The following is a 15,510-nucleotide window of genomic DNA, read 5'->3' on the forward strand; positions in this document are numbered from 1 at the left end:
CAGTACCGTCTCAGGTCGCCTTAAATAACCATGGAAACGCACTTGCGGCGCAGATCAAAAATGCGATGTTCATTGAATAAACTGCCTGATACAAAAATGGGTCTTGATTTTGCATAAAAAATATTGAATTATTGAATTTGTGGCTTAATTCTTGGTATTTCTGGATCATCCCTTATAGTCATACATTTAATTCAAGCAACAATGAAATGCTTATTTTTCTAAAACATAACTGATATCTTATAGGATAAGTGAGTGATTATTTTTATTCTTTGTAACGTAACATATACAAAAGTGTACTTATATATGAAATAAGATAGAAATCAGATTAATAGGAACAAGAAAAGATTCGTTAATTTATTTTTGTAAGTATTTATTTATATCAATGATATCATTCTGTATTACAATGTAATTTGTTAGTTAAGAAATTGTGATAAACAGACAAACGGACATAAAAAAAAGAAAGACAAGCAAATAGATGAAAGTTTTTACTAATGTAATATTTCCTTTTATCATTTGATAGACTCAGATTTCTTGGAATTAGGAATAAGGAAAAGATGTTTATATTTAAAATAATCTATATAGTATATATCAATGCGTAACAAAAGTTGGGAAACAAATACATTCGCCATGATTTTTCAATGGTTTCAGTACAAGTAACTTTTAAGAAACTTTTAATGCGTCCACGCAATCATTTAGCCAGCCAATGTATTTGCCTACACATTCCGAATATTCAAATACGAATAATGAAAATTTGTAACGATTATTTCAAACCCACTAGCATTTAAGTTTATGTTAACAAAACAAAACGTTTTTGCCACTCCTACATAAGATTTGACAAAGCAATACTGATACTGATTAATTATTGATCAATTAAAACACATTATGATGTTATTTATGGGATATATATTTTATACCTGTACATATAAGTAAAACAAATATTAAATTTCTAATGTCAAAGGCTACCTACGACTTATTAAAACACTTAAGCGCTAATTCATGCATATGAGAAATCTCAATAAAAACATTCATGGAAATATTTTGAAAATATCAGTCATTGATATTTAAAACTGCTAAAGAGTTTCTTATCACCTACAAATAGTCTAAGGGCCTTAAGTCTAACGATAATCCAAATCATCTAAGAACTGTCAAAAGGCGCTATTTCTGTAGTTCTGTATTAGTTAAGATGATATTTTTCTGTAGTTCTGGATGATAACTTAAAATTTTAAAGTCCTGGGTTTAAACCTGCTTGAAACGAAAGTGACAGTATTAAGTCAGGCCAACTCGCATATTTGTGCAATCTGACCAGGCTCTATACTGTCTGTGGCTCAGTTTTTGTATATTAATATTTAAATCCATGAAAGTTTTAATAGAATGTACTATAATCAAACCAAGACATGTCCATTAAACGAATTCAGCTAGATGTGGTTTGGAAGATACGCAGATGCAAATTAACAGCCTTATATAAATTAAAAATATGAACGTTTATTTTTAAAAATGATATCGTGGGAATGAAATACATTTAAATGTTGAAATCAAATGCTTAAAAGTTTAGAAAAACAAAGTATTTGCTAATTCTATTTACATAGAAAAGAACACTAGCAATATTTGCTGGGTTTGTTTTACATTTCAACGACTAACTGGTGAAAGCAGACATGTGAAGTTGTCCCGTGATATTTTCCAATACGTACTAATATAATGAGACTTTCCATTGTTTGTATTGGTAAAGCATGCCAGTAAAGGTTTTCCGATTTTCTCACAGAATCTAACTCTTTCATACACATTGTTATCTAGAAAGGAGATGGTATTGGATTGGCTTTTGTGATATTAAAGATTAATTATAGATTTATTTTCCATCGATACGACCGAAAGTGCCAATGCTTGTTGTAAATTTGAAGAAAACATACCACATCGGGAAATTAAATATGTCACTTATTCTTCGTCTGACTGGTTATTAAAGTTAACAATGACACTTACTTTGACTTTTTCAAAGCAGTTGAATTAAATAGCTAGTAATCTGGGAAGTGCTACTGAATAGTGGACTAGTTAACATTATCCTGGAAAAAATAACAGGTAACTATACACATTTGTGACAAATTTAGCATGTTGATAAAGTGTAATTTCTTTAAGAGCAAAAGGATTTTATTATTCAGAATATTAATGTTTACTTACTTAACTCATGAAAAATTGTTATTATATCATATAGATCAGTTTCTTTCAATCTCCGACAAAATTGTCTATTATATATAATATTAAAATGTGTTTTATATGTAATAAGAATTAAATTAACCCAATACATCAACAGCTAAAATAAACTTTGTTCCTACAGTTAAACTAACTCTAATATCACTAATTTCTTTATCCACATATATCATGATACCGACACTGGACGATTTGTATGAATGCAGTACAACATGAACCAATAACACACTTACAAAAATAATGAGTCTATACTGTGTTAATGTTATCCTATAACTTTTAAAACTTATAAGAAAAAGTATAAGAGTTAAATTACAGCCGACTAAAGTGTAAAAATTAGTAATATATATAAACGTTTGTTGAAAATGTCTATAAATAAACATCAGTGACTCTAGTTATACGTGATAAAGACAAATACTTTTATTCATAATCAGGTTAATATGCAGTACTTATACATAAGAACAACATGATTAACAAGTATAAATTTTAACAAATGTAGGTACATAAAGCAGATAATGATAAAAGCATTCGTACAGCTATTTACTCAGTACTTATTACGATGGATGACACTGTGATTATTTATGTAGTTACATAAGACCACTACTTCAAAATTAGAAATAAGAACATTCTTAAATTCATCAACAACTTATCATTACTTTTCATGAACTTTTTTGTACAATGCGTCTTTAAAAAGAGCTATTTACAGTCCTCGCAATACATGTTTAAGCCGTTTACATTTTTATATTATAACCACGTACCTTACATAATATTAAATTAATTTTTATTATATTCAAATTGTAACAATTTATAAATACTAATAGGGTAAATAAATATAAATTCAAATCTTCCAAGACATCTTTAGAGAAGACTTTGTTGGTTAGAAATCCAGCAAAAGGATGCGATGTCAAATTTTTTATATAAATTCCTACCATTATGAGTCAATCGATAGGGGAATCTTAGTTATGTTTCTCTATCATTAACTTATTGCGACTTAAATGTTCAAATGTTAAAACAGACATTGTTGAAATACAGATCTCAGACAAAAGCACTAAATAACCATCTTGATATTTTAAATTTGTAAATAATTGTTTCAAATTAAAACTTGAATCATGTTGCAACCAGCCATTGAATCTGTTTTCATGTTTGAGATCTGCAACTTCATGCTTTTCATATAAACAAAAGTATTGATGCGAAACATAGATTAAAACGATTATTGGTAAAAACATGTCCAATCAGCAATTTAGTTTCAACCGAATAACAACGGTATTTAAAAATAACACAATAAACGACTGTAATTATAAAAAATGCCTTCTTTTGATAAAAATCTCAAATCGAAATCATTAATACATTTTCCTATTCGGTTACAGTATAAGTATTTTAGTTTTTCACTACTGTATACTTTCGATGATATTCAATATATCATTTAAAAGATGTTGTAAGTAATTTTAAAGATTAAAGATGTCAAATACATTAGGAAAAAGTATACTGTTACACACGGTAAAGAGCTTGTCGCAGCTAAACCTATTATTTTTCTGTTTGCAAACCCCTTTTTATATATAAGTTTTGTGCAACTGAACAGTATGTTTAAAATGTTTTTGAAGATAAGGTATGTTGGAAACTAATCTATTCTGTTGGTTTATTAAATGTTAAGGTAAGTTACAATGTTTTATGCATATTTATTATAACAGTGAAGTTTTAAATCTTTGCAAATTTTTTTTCTAAATATATAAAGTAATGCTGATATATTCTCTTCAACAAGGCTGCAGGTGTTTACGTTTAAAAAAATAAAATAAGCTTGTTATCATACAGAGCTTACAAAGCATAAAATCGTCTTCAAAAACAAGTGGTTTTAGTAGCATTCAAAACAGCGCAAGCAATATTTCCTAGAGGTGTTTTTTTTTTCAATTGTAACGAATTCATCTAAATTCATGGAAAACAAAAGAAAATCTATTTCTATGATAACCTAGGATTAAGCACGAAATTTCAATCTAATTTTACGCGGAAACAAGTTCGGTAGAGATTTTTCTTTTACATATATTAGAATCAATATTTTTTGAAAGCACATAATCTGCAAAACGTATTTTATGTAAGAGCCTATAAAAGAGATATTTAAAAAATTGAAACTTTATCTAAACTACGAGTCTGCATTTTTTAATTAAAAACACTTCCAACTTTACGCATTAGTGCATTAATGATATAAAAGCTATACTCTTATTAAATCAATGGATCAAATAAATTGACGTGACGATAGCTTTTGCTCAGCTAGTATGCTTTTTAATATAAAGCTCAACAGCGTGTTCAGTTATCATTAAAAAAAGGAATTTACCCATGACAGGTTTAATCAACTTTTAAGAATTATCTTAGCAATTCAAATATGTGTATGCTTTATTATTTATTATCAGGTGAAAATTAATCTGTTTAACGGCCTTGTTCATGACTGTTAATATGTCACCTTTGCCATACACCTTATCTTATTATTGCCTTTATTGTAATTAATGTGCTATTTAAACAATAAATATAAGCTGGAATAATTATTGTTCAACACTTCAGCTGGAATAATCGTAACTAACTTATCTGTCAATCGAAAATATTTCCCTAAGAAAGGTTAACATTGCCTATTTGTATAATAGTATAAGACATAGACGGAAAAATGACATAACATTAAATGTGCCACGACAAAACCAACATAGTGCGTTTGCGACCGTCATGGATCCAGACCAGCCTGCGTTTCCACGCAGTCTGATCAAGATCCATGCGGTTCGCTTACAAACCCTATAACATGTAGAGAAACATCATGGATCCTGATCAGGCTGTGCGGATGCGCAGGCTGGTCTGGATCCATGCTGGCCGCAAACGCACTATGTTGATTTTGTCAGGTCGCTGCTCATTTATTGGATAAGATACTATTGATTCAAATATCTAATTTCTGCTTTGAAATTCAAGTCTTAATGAAAGAGAATTGTAAAACGATTTGGCAAACGGAATGTATGTTTAATTGATGATTCTTTGAAATAACAGTATCAATGTTTGACCGCCCATTGAGTCAAGAATCTAGCTTAACCCTTGGCTTGTAGAATTTTCAATGGGCTTGCACTGCCTTGACTATTTTTAAAAATTTGAAACACGGTTTCATTTTTAAGTACAATGATGGTACTACAGTTAAGAGCATATTAAGAGTGTACGGACGTACAACCTGACCTGGCTTTTTATTGGTGGCAAAGGCTTAATCACGTTTTTGTTCCAGGAGTCTAATAGATAGGACCACCAAGCATTTTTTCTAAAGATAACCATACACAGATATTAAGGTTAACAATTGTCACCTCACAATCAAGACTGTTATCAGTCAAGAGTGTTATAAGAGTGACTTTTATTATAATATCAGATAAAAAAATCTCAAGAAGAGGACTGTGCATCTTTAAGATGTAAAAGTATGTGGGAAGTTAATTTTATTGCTGTTTTTTTCTCCTTTTTTTGCTCGTTGTCAACAACATTTTTATCTAAATAAACTACACCATTTCTTATAAAATATCACATATCTTATATAAAAAAAACACAACAACAAAAATGTATTAAAAGATATTATGTTCATACAAGCTTGATAAGAGAATTAACATATTCTATGTAACTCTATCAATTGAAATTACTTAAAGTTCCAGTAATCCCAGTGTTCAGAGTTTTTGTATGAATATATTGCATAGCATTAAAGTTATAAATTATTTATATAATTCAGTTTGGTTTGTCTAATTTTAGTATTGTTAAATATAAAGTTTGGCATGAGGTAACATTTAGGTAGCAGTTGATAGATTCCAGTTAAAAAAAATTGTTAAAATAAAAACAAAATCAACCTATTGCTTTCCTACAATCACTTGCCAAAAACATTTCTTATTGTGTATATAACATAAAGCACAAATCCTTATGTCAACAATAATATGAACTAAAAACGTGCAAAAATAAGTTACATTTTTAAGTGTCCTGTAATATAGTCTTATCAAAAACACCTTGAAAGTATTTACAAATATCAAACGTGAGCCACAGGTACTTGACATTTCAAAAACTATTTACAAACAAGTTTGCCTTCTGTTTATTGTACTCTCAAATAATGAGTCTTTATCCGATATATCCTCGGTGATCAAATTTATTGCCTCAGTGTCCAACTTGTGATTTTAAAATCCCTTCAACTTAATTTATTTTCCTTTTCGTTACATTTTAATGAATGAAGAGTATTTTATGGAGTTAGATGTTTTGTAATTCAATACAGGTGCATGGTATCATATTGGTTAAGTAAAGTGCTGATTTAAGACGTGATAAGATTAAAGCGGCTTAAAGATAAATTGCGTTTGATAAACAAACAATGTTTGACCCTTTTGCGTAACATCTTACTTTTAACACGTGCTTAGTTTATATAAATCTAGTTTCACATTTAATGCAGGTGGTTCAATTATCTTTCTTTTGCGTAACTTTATTGTTCTCAACAGTTGGAGTTATGCACATATTTTATGGAGTTTACATGTGTTTTATAAAGTTACTAAAGTTGTTATTTTGACACTTTGTGAGACGTGAAATATTCGAACAATTAAGATGTCGAGGCATTTTTGGACTGCTTCGATTACACAAATCTATTGTTATATAATAATAACTTTCTTATTTTACGTTGTCAATATACACTTTAATGGCCAGAATCTGTTGTTGTTAAATAAAGCTGCATCCATCGTTTTTCCATCTTAGTTTAATTCTTTTCCCCTACAACTACTCGAACCTAATCAAAGTTTTCCTTTATTTCCGATAAATCTCCTGTACTTCACACAATTTAATGGTTCTAACAGGATATTAAATGGTTCTTTAAAGGTAATGTGAACGCATGCACTGGGAAATTTCTTCTAATTGACATCAAGTATTAATCAGTAACATCTAAGCTGATTTAGGTTTTGACTTTAATAGTTATAGAATTCCAAGTAGGCAAATATATTAGGCTTCATTTTTTATCGAAATTCTATATTCGACATTAAAACGTTTTATATGTGTGATATGTATTTTTTGCCTTTATGTATTTACATGAAGTTATGATTCAGCTTACTTGAACTATCTGTGTTTGTTTTGTTATCGTAACAAAAAATCACTAAACAATGGAAAAGTGTCAGTTAGTATTATCAAGCACGGCTCATTTATGATTTATAATTTATCTTGTTATTTAAGTGTTTGTGTCCAAATTACGCTATAAGAAATGAGAACAGTCCGGGAGACACAATAGTATTTCTCTCTAAGAGATGAGTTCATTTATAAATTATGATAAAGAGCAATGAGTTTAAATTGTGATGTTCATGTATATTGCTTCAGTACAAAATAAAAACAAACTCCATATCTCGTGTCTAAGGAAATTCAGTTTTCTTTCTTATCAGCCTTCAATATATATATATTTATATACCATTTATACCATGTTGCTGTTAGGTACTTAATATCAACGCACATGTGGCAAGTAATTCTGGATGTTTAATCTCTTTTGGAAACACACAACACATGAGACAATATAAAATATTTACCAGAACATGTCACAATTTCTCAATAAAAGTACATTTCATGTATATTAAAGATAGCGTCGAGAAATTATAAAATGTATAAGCCTTATTCATACATGTATATTTGAGATTTATTTTAAACATTTTATTTTTTTTTTAGATTTATTTTAAACATTTTAAATATTTTAGATATATTTTACATAAAAAAACGTTCGCGAGTTTATCGGATAAAAAATGTGAGATGTTAAAGATGTGATGTCGTAAAAATTCCATAGTGGTTTAACATTCATTTTAGATGTGCTTTTCAAAGAAGAATAGCAAAAAAAAATTTTCACTTAAGCCCAACTATCAAGACATATCATTTTTAACAGATTGTCGTATAAACTGATATAAACTTACTGACGTTTTACTGGGTAATGAATTCATGTAACATCAATGATATTGATGTACAATATTGGTCTTTGCATTAAGTTTTAAAAGTTTAAATATGTTTTCTTTAATGTTTTCTTTATTTCAAATTTGTTATTGATGTACGCTTCATAAGGTAGACTGCCTCCATTTGGAAATTTTAGTGTTCTTTACAAGGGCAAAGAATGAAAATTTAAAAGTAGCTAACACAATTTTCTTTAAGAATTATGATTGAAAATAAAATAGGGGGTCACAATATTTCTTTTTGAGTTATCTGCCCTTACTAAAATTTTAATTTAGGGGTTTCCCACCTTTAGATGTGTTTCAAAAATTAGTGTCATATAAATCAATTTTGTGTTTTTAAAATGGACGTTTCCTACTGATAATGTTTAATTATTGCATCTTCTATACAAATATATTATATCTTATTTTTCAGATATACATGTATATAGCAGCATAGATTACACTTCAATATGACAGCAGCCAGCATCCTAGCATTGACATTGATATTCATTTATTTTATAGGTAAGTAGTACGTATTATCATAGTTGAAATATTAGTTCATGTCCATTATGCAATTTATGTAGCAGGCTTACATCTAGTATAAGTTAATATTTTATTACTAAGTAAATGTAACGTTAGAATAGGATTAGACCGAGGTCATGATGACACGTAAGAGCATTATACAAAGGATGGTCTGTAGCTAATAAACGATGTCATGATTGATGATGATTTGATATCAACTATGTGATTATATTGACTTTACTGACCGACGGTCACGCCTGTGATGCAAATAGTTGTAATTTTACATAGGATGAGACTGTATATTGTTTTTTTTTATTGTAAATATACATTGTATTGCTCGTCCTGAAATGTTTCAACTATTGCAGCTTTAAAATTGAGTAGATACTAACTAAAAGATTCATGTCTTTAATACATGTGTGAAGTTAAATCAATCACTGTTTTTTGTTAAGATATTTCATAAATATTTATACATGTATATGGTATTTTATATTGATAGATATTTTCAGATTGATACATTGAATTAACGTTTATTTTGTCTGTTATATGTAATAAGCTGTCAATTATCAAAAAGCTTTAATAATAAATTTTTAGACAAACTAAAAGATAGATATGTCGCGAAACAAATTTGATCACTACGCCTTACTTACGGACGTTTCCGCCGCACTTTATTCACAAAAGTATGTAATATACATGTCGCAAACTTTAAAAAAAATGTTCAAATGTCTGCCTTAATTAAGCTATAAATTTCAAATACTTGTCTTCAGTAAACCTGTATTATGCCGCTGTTATAAGCAATGCTTTGATTTACAGTTGTAGACAGAGAAAATAATATGGTTTCACTTTGTTTTGACAGTAGATGTCTTTTTAACTACACCAAATGGATAATAATATCAATTTGTTTGTCGTTATTTCTGTTTGAAAAATGATTCTTGTCTGTTCTCATTATAAAGATAGATGAAATCGGATGAGTAAGTTTGATGTTTTCATTTAAACATGAAGCATAAACAGTGAAAATCTGAAGAGATAAATTTGATTAACTAAATGTAAGCTGGATCTTAAAATATTTCAATCCTTTTCTATAATTACAGCAGATGTCGATGTCAGACATAGGCGGACTATCACCTTCGTTCGCGTATTCAAAAATTGCGTCAAAACATTTCGAAATGTCATTATATCTTATCACATTTTAAGACAGGAATCATATTAAATTGTTAATGTCTGAAGAGGTTTCTATATATACGTTTGATCTATTAAGTGATTCTTATTCCTATTCTTTTCCACAAATATCTGCCTAAAACCATAGACACAATTATTTATAAGATCCTAGTTTAATTGGCGCACAAAGAATCAGCAAAGAAGCACCGTCTGAAAAAGTGAATCGTTTTGGTGTTATATTATTTACATCCAGTAATTTTTATGTCTGTTTTTTACGTCCCAAGATACAAACATGTGTTTATTGTTTACTACGTGATTTCTTTAAAAAGGGTTTACCGTAAAATTGCTGTGTAAGCATTTTATTTCATAGATTTAAGATCGCTTTATTTTTTAATAAAAGATACTAATAAAGCGAAAATAACTGCTGTAAATAGTTGTTTAAATCAATGAAATTGGAATTTCCGTGTATTTTTCCGAATTGTTTAGTTTAATCTAATCGAAAACAGACTTCGCTTTTCCTTATATTCTTAAACTTTTATATTTTTAAGAACTTGAAATGTATCAAATAAGGAACATGTTTATTTATATTTTTCGAAACAAAAAGGAAACAAAATGGAATGTTAAAGGATAAGGCAAAAGTATATTGAACATTATACAACATGTGGACACTATTCAGTTTTGTCTAAAATAACCATCCAAAGTTGGCCCAAAAAATAATAATGTATTGTGATTAAAATGCTATAATGATTACTAAGTATTTAAAAAATCTCAGTTTGAGTAATAGAATTGAAAATACAGTATTTGAACCTTCATGTGATTGTTTTCTTTTTTTGCAAATAGAGTTTTTAAAACAAGTTAATTGTGCTGTGGTATATTTCATTAAGTCGATTCTAAAATAGTTTCCCGTAGCATACGGGCAACATTACTCTTAAAAGCGAATCTAAAAATAACTGTACAAATATATATATCTCCCTTTTAATTGAGGCTAGAAGTTTATTCTTTTCCTTTATGCTGATATCAGTTTTACCAAAAGAGGTATAAATTTTATTTTATTGCATTTAAACTCAAAGAGTTCATGTCTTTAATTCAATGTTGAAAAGATCATTAGGCGAGACTTTGACAGATTGATTACAGATCAATATTAAATCAAAGAGTTTCAATATTCAGATCTCTATGATTTTATAGTAAGTGTATAAAGCCATCACTGGTCTAAAAACATCTTCATCAGGGGTACCTTTGAATCACGTAAAGCTATGTCTGAAAATGTCTGATCTTAATTAACTGCGTCATCAACAAGCATACGTCAATTATCTTTTTTCTCTTTCACGTGTCCTTCTATACCTTCGCTTTGTTGAAGCGTTTTTATTATTTACTTGCATATTACATAATTAAATTCCATTCCATGCTGTTTAAAATATATGTAAATTTTGAAGATATTTGTAAAATCCGTTAACAAGAAAGTAATGAAAGCAATTCAAATGAGTGGCATCTTAGTGTCGAAGAGATACGATGATTCTTTAAAACGCGAGAAACTCTATTATAGAAAAGCAGACTGCAATGAATACATTTTGATTCAGGGAGAACATATATTGATCATCAACAAATATGAACAATATTTACAATTCTTAGCTTATTGCTATTGTTTTTGTTTTAAACTTCTTTTCGTCATCGTTTTCTTCTTCTTAAAATACTAGTATCAACACACGTTTGAAATAATTACCCCTATGATATAAATATATCTTGTTCAATGAATAAGTCCAAATAATTGGTTTTGTTAATGTTGATTCTTTTATTTTGAAATCATTTGACATGAAATAATCCTTGGCACTTCTGATTTCATATTTAACCAATACAGATTTTGTTATTTGTGTTTAAACATTGAATTTGTAAATGTAATTATGATTCAAATGGTAATATATTTTGTCTACGGGTTTATTTGGCGATAGTCACAAATTGACAATGAAAGAAAGAACTTAAAGTGAATGTTATACACATATACAAACTAATAAAATAGCTATTTTATATGTTCATTTAGAATTGTAATTTTAAGAATGATAATTATTTAAGGACCCTTGCATGTCATAGAACATAACGTTTTAATCGTTAGTCTGTTTGCGGCACCAGGTACGACCTATGTTCTCAGTGGAGTCCAAAAGTAACACCGCCATATCATGTTGATCTTGATGTGGACTGTCCGATATTCAATCGGTGTTAATTATAAAATTGTTCCGAAAATGATGAATGGTATTTTGTTCATCCTGAAAGATGAACAAGTCCATTTTAGATACTAACATCGTACGGGTAATCAAACACTCACTAAATCAGATGGTGAATCTAAGTAACTTGTTTGTAATAAAACATAAAGTTGATAACTTTCTAAATTATTTGATGTTCATATAAAACGGTTGACAAGTGTGAATACATTTATTTATAAAAAAAGAAAATGATTAAGTGACAAACGAAAGTAAACTTATTAAATATTTATAAACATATGGTAATTGTTGGGTATAATGGATGACAGGGGAATTTTATCTGTCTGCAAGGCCTGTCTGCCTGTCTGATAAAAGGTTCAACGTACTCAAGCTATTTTCATTCTATAGTGATTGTCATTTAGCGTTTATCAAGGCTTGTGTTTACAGAAGGGGCGGCGATATGGAGCTACAATAGATACATCATTTGTTTTGCGGCAAAGGCAGGATGACCCGTATACAAAGCATTGTTGTATAATAGTAAGAGGAAGGGATTTCGTAAAATAAAATCAATAAGTGAAAACAAGGCACCGGGGTAGTTCTTCTTGGCAGAAAATAATATATAATATAAATAATGAAAATCGATCTGTATTGTGGAGCATAATGACAAACATTTTCTGTCATATAAGGGTATGAAAATTTGTGAAAAAGTTTTTTCATTGCTTGAAATGTTCTATTACATTTGTAAATAGAAAGACATGAATAAGCAAGAAGTGCTTGTATGTAAAGAAGAAGTAGGAAATTGCAAAATAAAGTTAATTTTCTTATCTACCTCAAAACATTCAAAATTCTATTGCCAAAGGTATTCGTGTGTGTTTTTTCTTATAATTCAATAACAAAGAAACTAAATACATTGAAAATATATGTTTTTAATCGTAGAGAAGATACACCCAGCACACAAATACATGCAAAAATATTCGAAATAGTTGTCGTAAGTGTATGTTGTTTTTCTTCAAGCCTGCAGTACGTACATTAAAAAGAACATCAGCATCAGGATGTTGTCGGTGTGAATTAAACAATGGAAAGCTCAATGTATACACTAGTTTTTATTCTTATACGTAGTAGGTTTTTTTGACGATAATTGTGTCATATCTCTTAAGCACATTACTTCTCGAACAATTATTTATTACAATAAATGTGCCACGAATAATTAACGTGTCTGTTTAATCAGTTACATCAGCAATTAAATCTTGTTTCCTATGATATGAATAAGAATTAGATGTTATTCTACATATATGAATTTCATTAACTGTTGTTTTCAACGTTTTCCGATACACTGATTGTTATCATCCCGCTCTGCTGTAATTGACAAGCCAGGCTTTCCTGAAGTCTTGTAATGAATTCGCTTTTTTCTGTTAGAGCAGATTAATTAGACTGTGTTTCGACAAAGATATTTACTACATTTAAACGAGAAATAATCTACTATGTCTATAGTATAATGGTAAATAGTTATTGGTGTTATATTGTCCCGCATCCCGGAAAATGTATTTTTACTACAATTTTATTGAACTGGTTTGTGCATAGTTCTGACATGCATTTGTGCAATCATTAAAATGTCTTAAAAAAGAAATGTTAAATAAATAAATGTTACTAAATAAGTAGAATTATATGTTTGATTCTTAATGCATCATAAACAAGATAGTTCACATTTAACAAGTGTTTCCACATACGTACATAAAAATGAGCGATTTTGTATCATCAAAAATAAAAGCAAAGCGGCTTGATTATGTTTCATCTGCTGTCTGTAAAAGAAAAAAATGAGTATTTCTATTCAATTATTCAATATTCTATTTTGTGAGTGAAAATAGAATATATGCAAAATATACTGTTTTCTTTACTTATTTCACTGAACGTAGATGCATATTTATCCGCCTGCAAGAACCGATTATCAGCTTATCTAATATCGTCAGACTTGCAATAACCAGAAGGATATCCGATTTGAAACCTGATCGCTATTTATAAGAAATGACGTCATACACTGGTCTTTCAAGTTTAAATATGTAATCTATATTCATTGATTAACATCTTATCTCGGTGTAAAAGAAAACTTAAATAGCGTAATTACACGATGTTTGTCAGATAATTACAAAGTTATTTGTTATAAAAGTGAAAACGGCAACTTTATCAAAGAGTACGAGTTCGTTCAAAGTCCCTACAAAATGCTACATATACGTGTATAGTATTTTCATTTGCAAAATCTCAGTTTTAAGATATTTTTTTTCATTTTATTATTATATGACAAACGTTCAAATAAGTAGAAAAAAGTGTTTTTTCAAGACTTTCAAGTCTAAAATCTATCAAATATTATAGAGAGATGGTTAAATATGTATTAAACAACAGTTGCGTGAACATTTTAAGTTTAGCAGTTTAGGGCGGTCTTTACGGGTTTTTTGTTGTTGCTTTTTTTCCTAAAAATGAATGAAAATAAAGCCTTATAGTCTATTGTTCCAAAGCAGAGCAAGGCACTCTCGCATCTAACTTTTGAGTATTTAGGGAACAGGTAATATGATCCAATCATATACTTTGATACAGCATTATTTGTTTAAGATATCGTTTTAATGCATGCCAAAAAAATACAAATATATCATTCCGAATTCATTGTTGTTATTATTCTTTATTTAAAGGTAATTTAAAGACATCATACTAAGACTAGGACGTCAGTCTGAGACGTCGACTTAAATTCCGAACGGAAAACGTGACTGTACACATATTGCATGCAAAACAAAATCAAAAGTTATTTCTTGTTATAAATGTCACAAATCAATTTCATCTGCAAATAAAAATCATTTCAAGAAAAAATGTATGATTGTATTGGCGATATGCATGTCAGTTGTGTCTGCCTGAACTTCATATTAATAATCTCAGAATATAATCAACTACAACATCAATTATTTACAACGTGGTAATTGAAAATGTTACTCCATTAAAACAAGTGCTCTTATACGTTGAAACCAATCATGGTACGGTTCTTTTTCTACTCAGATTCTTCAAGTATGTCGTCCAAACAGGAATCCAAATCTTATACCTTAAGCATTCGCTGTGATTCAAAAGATTTCAATCTTATTTTCTGGTTGAATTGTCGTAAATGAATTATAGATACTAAAACAATAAATGTATGTTCGCATGATTAGATTTTTTACGAATGGTATTAAAAAGTATAATAAGCAAAATCTTTCTTATCAAAACATTGTAATCAATAATAGGTTTTATTAGTTTATGAAAATATTCTAAGAAGTATTTGAAAGCGGGATTATGATTGCAAATGTAAAAAAACTTATAGAACAGATCAATTACAGTATGTATATTCTTATTGAGCTCTTATATTTATCTATGTAATGGTAAAAGTTATAAGATATTTATTTACCTTAAATTCCGAATATAGTGTTGATTTAACTAAATGATAATGCTTAAAACGTAAAACCGGTGATACACTGTATCGTCGAATGTACCTTTTGTTCAATTAT

At 28.9% G+C, this 15,510-nt stretch overlaps 1 protein-coding gene across 1 annotated transcript in view; it reads left to right on the plus strand.

Annotated features, from left to right (window-relative positions):
• The first annotated feature begins 1,672 nt into the window (after nucleotides 1-1,672).
• The window catches only part of LOC132734829 (proto-oncogene tyrosine-protein kinase receptor Ret-like), a 38,541-nt gene continuing 24,703 nt past the window's right edge, over nucleotides 1,673-15,510 (plus strand). Inside the window, exons 1-2 of the mRNA XM_060721683.1 lie at nucleotides 1,673-2,070; nucleotides 8,554-8,642. Coding sequence (XP_060577666.1) covers nucleotides 8,591-8,642 — 52 coding nt within the window. The 5' untranslated portion in view covers nucleotides 1,673-2,070; nucleotides 8,554-8,590. The remainder of the gene's footprint in view (nucleotides 2,071-8,553; nucleotides 8,643-15,510) is intronic.

This window comes from Ruditapes philippinarum, unplaced genomic scaffold (genome assembly GCF_026571515.1).
Source record: "Ruditapes philippinarum isolate M1 unplaced genomic scaffold, ASM2657151v2 ctg39_1_1_1_1, whole genome shotgun sequence".
NCBI classification, from domain to species: Eukaryota; Metazoa; Mollusca; class Bivalvia; order Venerida; family Veneridae; genus Ruditapes; species Ruditapes philippinarum.